Genomic DNA, 12602 nt, shown 5'->3' with positions numbered 1-12602 from the left:
GGCTGGTGGCTCTGGGGGTTTGGGGACCTTGTGGGTTGTTGAGGTCACGACACAAGGCTAGACTGGTGATGGGGGTCCTGTGGGGTGTTGGGGTCATAGGGGGGGCCTGGGGGTCTGGGACCCTGTGGGGTGTCTTTGACATAGTCATGACTGGGCAGAGCAGTGGCTCCCTCTGGTTGGGACAGGCAGACAAGGCTGTTGCTGGTCAGAGGCCTTGGGCCACAGCTGGACGTGGGACATAGTGGGGGGAGGGCTGGACGATCCCATCTGGTCCTCACACAGCCCAGCAGGCGCAGTGGATGTGGGAGTGAGGGAGGCAGTCAGGGAGTGGACGCTTGGACACGGAGACCCTGGGAACAACGGGGTTCCTGTCCCTGCCTGCTGGCAACCCTGCCCTGGAGGGGTCTGGACGTCTCTGCCGGGCAGCCCTCCTGCACTTCTGGGAGGGCCCTGCCCCCGGCCGTGAGCAGCCTCAGCCCCAGGACAGGTGATGGAGTGGCAGGCTGGGACCTCCCTGGACTGTGCTGACCTCTGACCTGGGCAGCTGTGATGTCACAGGGGCCACCCGGCAACGGGGCCAGGCGCGACCAGAGGCGGCGGGAGGCTGAGCCGGGCCTCTTCTGCCTCGGGCACAGGGATGGACAAGGACAGCACAGCCGCACCGAGGAGGCACCGGCCAGGCCCCGGGGCCCCTCCCACAGGGCCCCCCGGGAGCCTGAAGTCGGCCAGCGAGATGGGGGAGCTTCAGCGCAGCCGGAGTGTGGGCGGCCTGCACCAGAAGGGGGACCCTCCCAGCCGCCTGGCCCGGCCCGGCAAGGAGCAGGGTGGGTGGCCCAGGGTGCAGGGAGGCAGGGACACAGCTAAGGGGAACCCCGCCCCTCCCACCCGCTTGGAACAGCCCGGCAAGGAGCAGGGTGGGTGGCCCAGGGTGCAGGGGGGCAGGGACACAGCTAAGGGGAACCCCTCAAATCACGGGCTTGGTTCTTGGGCCTCAGTGCTGATTCTGATCCACAGTGTTACGTGCTTGGTGTTGAGTCTTTGGTCCTCACTGCTGATTCTCAGTGCTGCGTCCTCAGTGTTGAGTGCTTGGTCTGGGTCCTCCATGCCAGCTCCTTGGTGTCACTGAGGAGGTGGCCTAGTCACTCCCAGACGTTTCTTGACCCAACTCAGAACAGCACCCCTGAGAGGTCAGCCTCTGCTCCTGTCACCAGGAGCTGTGATGTCCGCTCTTCTGAGACCCAGTGTCTGCTGACCCCCAGCCCAGGCTGGTGGCTGACCCCCGGCCCAGGCTGGTGGCTGTCCCCTGGCCCAGGCTGGTGGCTGTCCCCTGGCTCAAAGTAGCGACTGACCCCGGCCCAGGCTGGTGGCTGACCCCTGACTCAAAGTAGCGACTGACGCTGTCCCAGGCTGGTGGCTGTCCCCTGGCCCAGGCTGGTGGCTGTCCCCTGGCTCAAAGTAGCGACTGACCCCGGCCCAGGCTGGTGGCTGACCCCTGGCTCAAAGTAGCGACTGACCCCGGCCCAGGCTGGTGGCTGACCCCTGGCTCAAAGTAGCGACTGACCCCGACCCAGGCTGGTGGCTGTCCCCTGGCCCAGGCTGGTGGCTGTCCCCTGGCTCAAAGTAGCGACTGACCCCGACCCAGGCTGGTGGCTGACCCCTGGCTCAAAGTAGCGACTGACGCTGGCCCAGGCTGGTGGCTGTCCCCTGGCTCAAAGTAGCGACTGACCCTGGCCCACGCTGGTGGCTGACCCCTGGCTCAAAGTGGTGACTGACCCCGGCCCAGGCTGGTGGCTGTCCCCTGGCTGGACCCAGGCTGGTGGCTGTTCTCATGGGGCCTGGGGATACAGCTGCCCTCATGGGCCCCGGACCTTGGTGGCCGCATGCTGCTGGCAGGCCAACCTGTCCCAGACGCTTGACAAAGGTCTCATGGCTCTTTGCTCAGAATCTGAAGATCGAGGAAAGGACCTAAGAAATGACTCAGAGGACGCCAGCTGGTGAGTGACCTCTGTGGGCAAAGTTCTAGAAAGAGGGGCGGAGGGTAGATAGCATAATGGTTCTGCAAACAGACTCTCATGCCTGAGGCTCCAAAGTGCCAGGTTCAACCCCCTGCACCACCATAAGTCAGAGCTGAACAGTGCTCTGGTTAAAAAATTGAAATAAGTGGCCTGGGAGTTGGCACAGTGGATAAAGCATTAGACTCTCAACCACGAGGTCCTCAGTTCAGTCCCTGGCAGCGCATGTGCCAGAGTGATGTCTGGTTCTTTCTCTCTCCTCCTTTCTCATTAATAAATAAAATATTTTAAAAAAATAAATAAGTCCTAGAAAGAGGAGGGCAGGGTGCCAGGTGCAGAATGCTGCCCCAAGGGAGTCGGGCTGTAGCGCAGCAGGTTAAGCACAAGTGGCGCAAAGCACAAGGACCGGCATAAGGTTTGAGCCCCCGGCTCCCCACCTGCAGGGGAACCACTTCACAAGCGGTGAAGCAAGTCTGCAGGTGTCTGTCTTTCTCTCCCCCTCTCAGTCTTCCTCTCCTCTCTCCATTTCTCTCTGTCCTGTTGTTTTCGACGGGCTGGCTTCACGGGCGGGTAACAGACGACCAGGGACTCATGGTTGAGCTGTAGGCAGTATCTCTTTATTCATGCAGGACGCAGCGCAATCTATACCAAGCTAAACTAAACTAACTCACTACAAACAATCCGGTCCTTATAAATATACTAGCCCAGTAGGGTGGGAACAGGATGCGACGCAGAGAGGGTGGAGAGAAAAGTGGCTGGTGAAAATCAGGGTGTGACAAGGAGGGGGCGGAGCAGGTGAGAATTCTACCACTGAACCACCAATGCCCTGGAGGGAGGGTGGTGCTTGTTGACAGCGGTTATGTAAATAGAATGAAGTGGTCATGTAAATAGAATAGTGTTAAGCAGGGGGGATTAAACCAGTGAAACAGAAGGGGGTTTTAGAAGCAGACCAACACTGTCCTATCCAACAACAACAACAATAAAACAAGGGCAACAAAAGGGAATAAATATTTTTTTTAAAAGGGGAAAAAGACTGAAAATTTATAAGCTGGAAGTGACAGGATACAAGGGGAAAAAGCCAGATCCACCACTGAGAATTAAGACCTCTTTCAGTAAATGATATACCCATCAAAAAAGAAGGGAGGAAGGAAGGAAGGAAGGATGAAAGAAAGAAAGAAAGAAAAAGAAATAAAGGAAGGAAGAAAGAAAGAGAAAGAAAGGAAGCTGCCCCAAGAGAGACCTGAGGTCTGGAGCTGGGACTCAGGTGCAGGGTAAGTGGGAGCTGCACCAGGGTCCCAGCCCCGCCCTAACCCACCCCGACCCGACCTGATGCTGGCCGCCATCCTCCCCTGAGGCAGGCCACCGGACCCCCCAGCCTGATCCCTGACCTCCACTTGTCTTCTGACTCTTAGTCCAGCACTGATCTGTGTCCCCAGTCTTAAAGCCACTGTCTATCATTACCTGTCCCTGCCTGTCCCCTGCCTGTCCCCTGCCACTGTCCCCTGTCTGTCCCCTGCCACTGTCCCTGCCTGTCCCCTGCCTATCCCCTGCCACTGTCCACTGTCCCTGCCTGTCCCCTGCCTATCCCCTGCCACTGTCCCCTGTCCCCTGCCACTGTCCCTGCCTGTCCCCTGCCTATCCCCTGCCACTGTCCTCTGTCCCCTGCCACTTTCCCTGCCTGTCCCCTGCCTGTCCCCTGCCACTGTCCCGTCTGTCCCCTGCCTGTCCCGTCTGTCCCCTGCCACTGTCCCCTGTCTGTCCCTGCCTGTCCCCTGTCACTGTCCCATCTGTCCCCTGTCACTGTCCCCTGCCTATCCCCTGCCACTATCACCTGCCACTATCACCTGTCTGTCCCCTGTCTGTCCCCTGTCACTGTCCCGTCTGTCCTGTCACTGTCCCCTGCCTGTCCCCTGTCTGTCCCCTGCCACTGTCCCTGCCTGTCCCCTGTCTGTCCCCTGCCACTGTCCCTGTCTGTCCCCTGCCACTGTCCCTGCCTGTCCCCTGCCTGTCCCCTGCCACTGTCCTTGCCTGTCCCCTGCCACTGTTGCTGCCTGTTTCTGTCTGTCCCCTGCCTCTGTCCCTCTGTCCCTGCCTGTCCCCTGTCTGTTCCCTGCCACTGTTGCCTGTTTCTGTCTGTCCCCTGCCACTGCCCCGCCTGTCCCATCTGTTCCCTGCCACTGTTGCTACCTGTTTCTGTCTGTCCCCTGTCTGTTCCCTGCCACTGTTGCCTGTTTCTGTCTGTCCCCTGCCACTGCCCCTGCCTGTCCCCTGTCTGTCCCCTGCCACTGTTGCTGCCTGTTTCTGTCTGTCCCCTGCTGTCACTGCCTGTCCCTTCTCTGTCCCCTGCCACTGTCCCTGCCTGTACCCTGCCCACTAGCCAGCACAGATGACTTCTCTCAATCTTGGTTGCTGAGCCAGCTACACCCCAGGGTGCTGGCGGTGAAGTCTCCATAGAACTGACCCCAGGAAAGAGCAGTGTCCAGGGCCCTGTCAATGCTGTGTTCCCACCTGTGTCTCCTTCAGTCCAGTGAGCGTGGAGGAGACCAAGCAGGACAAGGACAAACTGGGACAGTCAGGCCTGGACAGTGGGCAGGCGGAGCTCGAGGGGAACAGGAGCTCGGACCCTAACGCCCGGGAGGAGAGCGGCGAGGGTCTGGACAGACGCTCCCTGGGGACCCAGGTGGGCATCCCCACCCCAGAGCCAGGACAGGCCCCTGGACCCTGGTGGGCATCCACCCCAGAGCCAGGACAGGCCCCTGGGCCCTGGTGGGCATCCCCACCCCAGAGCCAGGACAGACCCCTGGGCCCTGGTGGGCATCCCCCCCAAAGCCAGGACAGGCGCCTGGGCCCTGGTGGGCATCCCCCCCAAAGCCAGGACAGACCCCTGGGCCCTGGTGGGTGTTCCTCCCCCAAAGCCAGGACAGACCCCTGGGCCCTGGTGGGCATCCACCCCAAAGCCAGGACAGACCCCTGGGCCCTGGTGGGCGTCCCTACCCCAAAGCCAGGACAGAGCCCTGGGCCCTGGTAGGCGCCCCCCCCCTGCGGCCAGGACAGACCCCTGGGCCCTGGTGGGCGTCCCCACCCCAAAGCCAGGACAGACCCCTGGGCCCTGGTGGGCGTCCCTACCCCAAAGCCAGGACAGACCCCTGGGCCCTGGTGGGCGTCCCTACCCCAAAGCCAGGACAGATCCCTGGGCCCTGGTAGGCGCCCCGCCCCTGCGGCCAGGACAGACCCCTGGGCCCTGGTGGGCGTCCCCACCCCAGAGCCAGGACAGACCCCTGGGCCCTGGTGGGCGTCCCCCCCCCTGCGGCCAGGACAGACCCCTGGTCCTGGTGGGCGTTGCATGGCCACCTGGAGCTGCCTCCACCTTCTGGATCTCTTCCAGGAGCTCAAGGCCCAGGGCAGCCTGCTGGAGAAAGAGGTGAGAACTGGGCACTTGTGTGTGTGGGGGGGTTCCGGGGCCTAACAGTGGGGGCTGGGTGAGCGAGGGGCCCTGGGCCTGACCCACACCAGGTTCCGGCAGGAGGCTCCCAGGCTGACCCCTGGATGTTCTGAGGACTGACCCCCAGAGGGAGGACACTCGGGGAGGGAGAAGACCACACCCAACCCAGGACCCCTGTGTCCATCCTCCAGCTCAGCTGGGGACTGAGGCCCATGGTCAGCCCCTCCCTGCAGAAGGTCCTGTCCCCAGAGCTGGCATCACCCACGCTCCACTCTCACCCACAGAAGCTGCCAGTGTTTGTGGAGATTGACCTTCGAGACTGTGCGGAGGAGGTAAGGAGCTGAGAGTCCATGGGGGACACACGGCCTCAGGGCCCATGGGGGACACACGGCCTCAGGGTTCATGCTGGGGTGTGGCCATGAGACCTGACCCCCAGTGCACGGCCTTCCACAGGTGGTCCCTTGTGCTGTGAGAGAAGACAAACAGCCACAGACAGATGTGGGGGACTTGTCGGAGGACGAGTGAGTGGTGGCCGGGCCAGTGTGGGCGGTGGGCGTGTCCTCTCACCTTGTGCAGGGAAAGCATAGGACCCCAAGACCTTCCCTGCCTCGAAGAAAACTTGCAGACCCCATCTTCACCTGGCCTGGGGGCTCGGGTCTCCAGTCTCACAGGGGGGCTCAGGACACCTCAGTCAGGTAGGCTCAGGGTAACCCTGGGCTCAGCCAGGTGGGATGTGCTAGGTGGGCTCAGATGGGGTCTCAGTCAGGGGGGCTCAGCCAGGGGGGCTCAGACAGGGCTCAGACAGGGGGGACTCAGACGGGGGACTCAGACGGGGGGGTCTCAGGGGGGCTCAGCCAGAGCTCAGACAGGGCTCAGACGGGGGCCTCAGACGGGGGACTCAGGGGGCTTCAGATGGGGGGTCTCAGGGGGGCTCAGCCAGAGCTCAGACAGGGGGACAGGGGGGACTCAGACGGGGGACTCGGGGCCTCAGACAGGGGGGCTCAGACAGGGCTCAGACAGGGGGGCCTCAGACGGGGGACTCAGACAGGGGGGCCTCAGACGGGGCTCAGACAGGGGGGCCTCAGACGGGGCTCAGACGGGGGACTCGGGGCCTCAGACGGGGGACTCAGACAGGGGGGCTCAGACAGGGAGCCTCAGACAAGGGGGACTCAGACAGAGGGACTCAGGGCCTCAGACAGGGGGACTCAGACGGGGGGGGGCTCAGACGGGGGGGGGGGCTCAGACGGGGGGCTCAGACAGGGGGACTCAGACAGGGGGAACTCAGACAGGGGGACTCAGACGGGCTCAGACGGGGCTCAGACGGGGGACTCAGACAGGGGGGACTCAGAGGGGCTAAGACGGGGGGCTCAGACAGGGGGGACTCAGACAGGGGGCACTCAGAGGGGCTAAGAAGGGGGGGCTAAGACGGGGGGGCTCAGACAGGGGGACTTAGAGGGGCTAAGACAGGGGGGCTCAGATGGGGGCTCAGACATGGGGGCTCAGACAGGGGGACTCAGACAGGGGGGGGCTCAGACAGGGGGGCTCAGACAGGGGGACTCAGACAGGGGGGACTCAGACAGGGGGGCTCAGACAGGGGGACTCAGACAGGGGGGCTCAGACAGGGGGGCTCAGACAGGGGGACTCAGATGGGGACTCAGACAGGGGCTCAGACGGGGGACTCAGACAGGGGGGACTCAGACAGGGGGGACTCAGACAGGGGGGCTCAGACAGGTGGGCTCAGATGGGGGGGCTCAGCCTGGGGGGCTCAGACAGGGGGACTCAGACATGGGGGCTCAGACGGGGCTCAGACGGGGACTCAGGGGGGCTCAGACGGGGGACTCAGACATGGGGGCTCAGACGGGGGGCTCAGACAGGGGGGCTCAGACGAGGGGGCTCAGACGGGGGGGCTCAGACAGGGGGACTCAGACAGGGGGGCTCAGACAAGGGGGCTCAGACGGGGGGGCTCAGACGGGGGCTCAGACAGGGGGACTCCGACAGGGGGGCTCAGACAGGGGGACTCAGACAGGGGGCCTCAGACAGGGGGGCTCATACAGGGGGGCTCAGACGGGGGGACTCAGACGGGGGGGCTCAGACGGGGGGCTCATACAGGGGGGCTCAGACAGGGGGACTCAGACGGGGGGGGCTCAGACAGGGGGGCTCAGACAGGGGGCCTCAGACGGGGGGGCTCAGACGGGGGGGGGCTCAGACAGGGGGACTCAGACGGGGGGCTCAGACGAGGGACTCAGACAGGGGGGCTCAGACGGGGATTCAGGGGGCCTCAGATGGGGGCTCAGACAGGGGGACTCAGACAGGGGGACTCAGACAGGGGGGGGCTCAGACAGGGGGGCTCAGACAGGGGGACTCAGACAGGGGGGCTCAGACGGGGGGCTCAGACGGAGGGGCTCAGACAGGGGGGACTCAGGGGGGCTCAGACAGGGGGACTCAGACAGGGGGGGCTCAGACGGGGGGGCTCAGACAGGGGGGCTCAGACAGGGGGGCTCAGGGCTCTGCACACAGTGGCCACACTGCGAGGAGGCAGGAATAGTGAGACACTTGCTGTGTTTGGGGGCGACCGCACCTGCTGTCCTTGCTACAAGTCACTCAGTCAGCCCCATGGAGCTGCCAGCAATGCTGGGGCCCCGGCGAAGCTCGGCCAGCTCTGGGGACGCCAGGTCTGGCCCTGGCCTCAGCCGGCAGAAACCCTTCCAGACAGACTCGGTTCAGGGGGGAAGGGAGGGGGTTGCTTTTCTCTGCTCCCCGTCCCACAGCAAACCTGTCCCCCATGGTACACCTGGCCCCCATGGGACTCCTGTCCCCCATGATACTCCTGTCCCCAATGACACTCCTGTCCCCCATGACACTCCTCTCCCCCATGACACTCCTCTCCCCCATGACACTCCTCTCCCCCCATGACACTCCTATCCTCCCATGACACTCCTCTCCCCCTATGACACTCCTGTCCCCCATGACACTCCTCTCCCCATGACACTCCAGTCCCCCATGACACTCCAGTCCCCCATGACACTCCAGTCCCCCATGGGACTCCTGTCCCCCATGACACTCCTGTCCCACATGACACTCCTGTCCCCCATGACACTCCTCTCACCCCATGACACTCCTGTCCTCCATGACACTCCTGTCCCCCCATGACACTCCTCTCCCCCATGACACTCCTGTCCCCCATGACACTCCTGGCCCCCATGACACTCCTGTCCCCCATGACACTCCTGTCCCCCATGACACTCCTCTCCCCATGACACTCCTGTCCCCCATGATACTCCTGTCCCCCATGACACTCCTCTCCCCCATGACACTCCTCTCCCCCATGACACTCCTCTCCCCCATGACACTCCTCTCACCCCATGACACTCCTCTCACCCCATGACACTCCTCTTCCCCATGACACTCCTGTCCCCTATGACACTCCTGTCCCCCATGACACTCCAGTCCCCCATGACACTCCTGTCCCCCATGACACTCCTCTCCCCCCGTGACACTCCTGTCCCCTATGACACTCCTGTCCCCATGACACTCCTCTCCCCCCCGTGACACTCCTGTCCCCCATGACACTCCTCTCCCCACATGACATTCCTGTCTCCCATGACACTCCTCTCCCCCCGTGACACTCCTGTCCCCCATGACACTCCTCTCCCCCCGTGACACTCCTGTCCCCCATGACACTCCTCTCCCCACATGACATTCCTGTCCCCCATGACACTCCTCTCACCCCATGACACTCCTGTCCCCCATGACACTCCTCTTCCCCATGACACTCCTGTCCCCTATGACACTCCTGTTCCCCATGACACTCCTGTCCCCCATGACACTCCTATCCCCCATGACACTCCTGTCCCCCATGACACTCCTGTCCCCCATGACACTCCTCTCCCCCGTGACACTCCTGTCCCCCATGACACTCCTCTCCCCACATGACATTCCTGTCTCCCATGACACTCCTCTCCCCCCATGACATTCCTGTCCCCCATGACACTCCTATCCCCCATGACACTCCTGTCCCCCATGACACTCCTCTCACCCCATGACACTCCTGTCCCCCATGACACTCCTGTCCCCCATGACACTCTTGTCCCCCATGACACTCCTGTCCCCCATGACACTCCTCTCACCCCATGACACTCCTGTCCCCCATGACACTCCTGTCCCCCATGACACTCCTGTCCCCCATGACACTCCTCTCCCCCCATGACATTCCTGTCCCCCATGACACTCCTGTGACCCCTAGACCCCATGTGCTCAGACCCAAGCCTTTGTCCTGCTGGCTGGTTGTCCTGTGGGGAGCGGCCATGCTTGGCTGTATTCCAGGACATCTTGGAAGGCGCAGCTCAGGGGAGCCCCCAGGAAAGGGTGAAGTTGGGGTCCAACGCCCAAGGCCTAGTGCTCCATCTTCCACACCCTGGGCAGCCTGGCCCAGCTGGGCCTTCTGACTCAGAGCACTAGGGCCAGGGCCAGTGGGTACTGTGAGCTCTGTCCCCCTCCGCCCTGAACTGGAGTGCTGTGAGCTCAGTACCCTCAGCCCTGGGCTGTGCCAGTGACCCCACCCTGTCCAGGGCCCGGACCAGCTGGGTGTGCTGCATCCCATACACATCCAAGAAGAGAAGCAGGGACAGCGTGTAGCCACAGGTGAGGCTCCTGGGGGGGCTGCTCTGGGTCCAGCCTGGGGAGCTGGGGGGGGGGGGCTGCTCTGGGTCCAGCTGTCCTGGGGGGCTGAGGGGGGCTGCTATGGGTCCATCCTGGGGGGCTGAGGGGGGGCTGCTCTGGGTCCATCCTGGGGGGCTGGGGGGGCTGCTCTGGGTCCATCCTGGGGGTCTGAGGGGGGCTGCTCTGGGTCCAGCTGTCCTGGGGGGCTGAGGGGGGCTGCTCTGGGTCCATCCTGGGGAGCTGAGGGGAGGCTGCTCTGGGTCCATCCTGGGGGGCTGAGGGGAGGCTGCTCTGGGTCCAGCTGTCCTGGGGGGCTGAGGGGGGCTGCTCTGGGTCCATCCTGGGGAGCTGAGGGGGGGCTGCTCTGTGTCCAGCTGTCCTGGGGGGCTGAGGGGGGGCTGCTCTGGGTCCAGCTGTCCTGGGGGGCTGAGGGGGGCTGCTCTGGGTCCATCCTGGGGAGCTGAGGGGGGGCTGCTCTGTGTCCAGCTGTCCTGGGGGGCTGAGGGGGGGCTGCTCTGGGTCCAGCTGTCCTGGGGGGCTGAGGGGGGCTGCTCTGGGTCCATCCTGGGGGGCTGAGGGGGGGCTGCTCTGTGTCCAGCTGTCCTGGGGGGCTGAGGGGGGGCTGCTCTGGGTCCAGCTGTCCTGGGGGACTGTGGGGGGGCTGCTCTGGGTCCATCCTGGGGGGCTGAGGGGGGCTGCTCTGGGTCCAGATGTCCTGGGGGGCTGAGGGGGGCTGCTCTGAGTCCAACTCTCCTGGGAGGCTGAGGGGGGGGCTGCTCTGGGTCCAGCTGTCCTGGGGGGCTGAGGGGGCTGCTCTGGGTCCATCCTGGGGGCTGAGGGGGGCTGCTCTGGGTCCAGCTGTCCTGGGGGGCTGGGGGGGCTGCTCTGGGTCCAGCTGTCCTGGGGGGCTGAGGGGGACTGCTATGGGTCCAGCTGTCCTGGGGGGCTCAGGGGGGGCTGCTCTGGGTCCAGCTGTCCTGGGGGGCTGAGGGGGGCTGCTCTGGGTCCATCCTGGGGGCTTAAGGGGGCTGCTCTGGGTCCAGCTGTCCTGGGGGGCTTAAGGGGGCTGCTCTGGGTCCAGCTATCCTGGGGGGCTTAGGGGGGGCTGCTCTGTGTCCAGCTGTCCTGGGGGGCTGCTCTGTGTCCGGCTGTCCTGGGGGGCTGAGGGGGGCTGCTCTGGGTCCATCCTGGGGGGCTGAGGGGGGGCTGCTCTGGGTCCAGCTGTTCTGGGGGGCTGAGGGGGCTGCTCTGGGTCCAGCTGTCCTGGGGGGCTGAGGGGGGGCTGCTCTGGGTCCATCCTGGGGGGCTGAGGGGGGGCTGCTCTGGGTCCAGCTGTTCTGGGGGGCTGAGGGGGGCTGCTCTGGGTCCATCCTGGGGGGCTGGGCGGGGGGGCTGCTCTGTGTCCAGCTGTCCTGGGGGGCTGGGGGGGCTGCTCTGGGTCCAGCTGTCCTGGGGGGCTGAGGGGGCTGCTCTGAGTCCAACTATCCTGGGGGGCTGAGGGGGGCTGCTCTGGGTCCACCCTGGGGGCTTAAGGGGGCTGCTCTGGGTCCAGCTGTCCTGGGGGGCTTAAGGGGGCTGCTCTGGGTCCAGCTATCCTGGGGGGATGAGGGGGGGCTGCTCTGTGTCCAGCTGTCCTGGGGGGCTGAGGGGGGCTGCTCTGGGTCCATCCTGGGGGGCTGATGGGGGGCTGCTCTGTGTCCAGCTGTCCTGGGGGGCTGAGGGGGGCTGCTCTGGGTCCATCCTGGGGGGCTGATGGGGGGCTGCTCTGGGTCCAGCTGTTCTGGGGGGCTGAGGGGGGCTGCTCTGGGTCCATCCTGGGGGGCTGAGGGGGGCTGCTCTGGGTCCATCCTGGGGGGCTGAGGGGGGGCTGCTCTGGGTCCAGCTGTCCTGGGGGGCTGAGGGGGGGCTGCTCTGGGTCCATCCTGGGGAGCTGATGGGGGGCTTCTCTGTGTCCAGCTGTCCTGGGGGCCTGAGGGGGGCTGCTCTGAGTCCATCCTGGGGGCCTGAGGGGGGCTGCTCTGAGTGCAGCCTTCCCCCGGGGGCTTGTGGGGGGCCCTGGCCTGCTCCGCGTGCAGCCATACTCAGCTCCTCTATTCCTCACCAGGGCCGAGGGTCTTGCCGTCTCCTGGGCACAAAGTGGCCTGTCCAGGCCTAGGACCAGCCACACGACCTCTGGAAACAATAAAGAACACCCAGCTGCCTCCTCACCTGCCGCCTGGCTCACCACCATGACGCATCAGGGGCTGGGCGGCAGGGGGACACGGCACAGGGAACACGGCTGCCGGCCTGGTCGTCCTGCCCGGCCTCCCTGCCCCCACATCCAAGACATGTCCCTATGCCCAGAGAGGGTGTTGCTGGGGCTGGGGTGAAGGCATTAGGCTCAGGCTTGGTCAGGCTCGACCGCGGTCACTACAGACGTGAGCGGTCACAGTGGGCTCCCCTCCCCATTGTGGGTCCCCCTCCTCCTGTGGGCTCCCCTCTCCGCCCCC

The 12602-nt window shown here is 64.6% G+C and overlaps 1 protein-coding gene across 1 annotated transcript; it reads left to right on the top strand.

Moving 5' to 3' along the window:
• The first annotated feature begins 368 nt into the window (after window positions 1–368).
• C5H13orf46 (chromosome 5 C13orf46 homolog) lies at window positions 369–12320 on the top strand. The gene is made up of 8 exons (XM_060183728.1): window positions 369–824; window positions 1943–1994; window positions 4536–4692; window positions 5398–5433; window positions 5739–5786; window positions 5908–5975; window positions 10023–10095; window positions 12218–12320. The coding sequence occupies exons 1-7, from the start codon at window positions 638–640 to the stop codon at window positions 10087–10089; spliced, it is 615 nt and encodes a 204-aa protein (XP_060039711.1). The 5' UTR covers window positions 369–637; the 3' UTR covers window positions 10090–10095; window positions 12218–12320.
• Window positions 12321–12602: the final 282 nt, after the last annotated feature.

This window comes from Erinaceus europaeus (genome assembly GCF_950295315.1).
Source record: "Erinaceus europaeus chromosome 5 unlocalized genomic scaffold, mEriEur2.1 SUPER_5_unloc_1, whole genome shotgun sequence".
Classification (NCBI taxonomy): domain Eukaryota; kingdom Metazoa; phylum Chordata; class Mammalia; order Eulipotyphla; family Erinaceidae; genus Erinaceus; species Erinaceus europaeus.
Note: the sequence above shows the minus strand (reverse complement) of the source record. Positions and strands in the feature narration are given on the sequence as shown.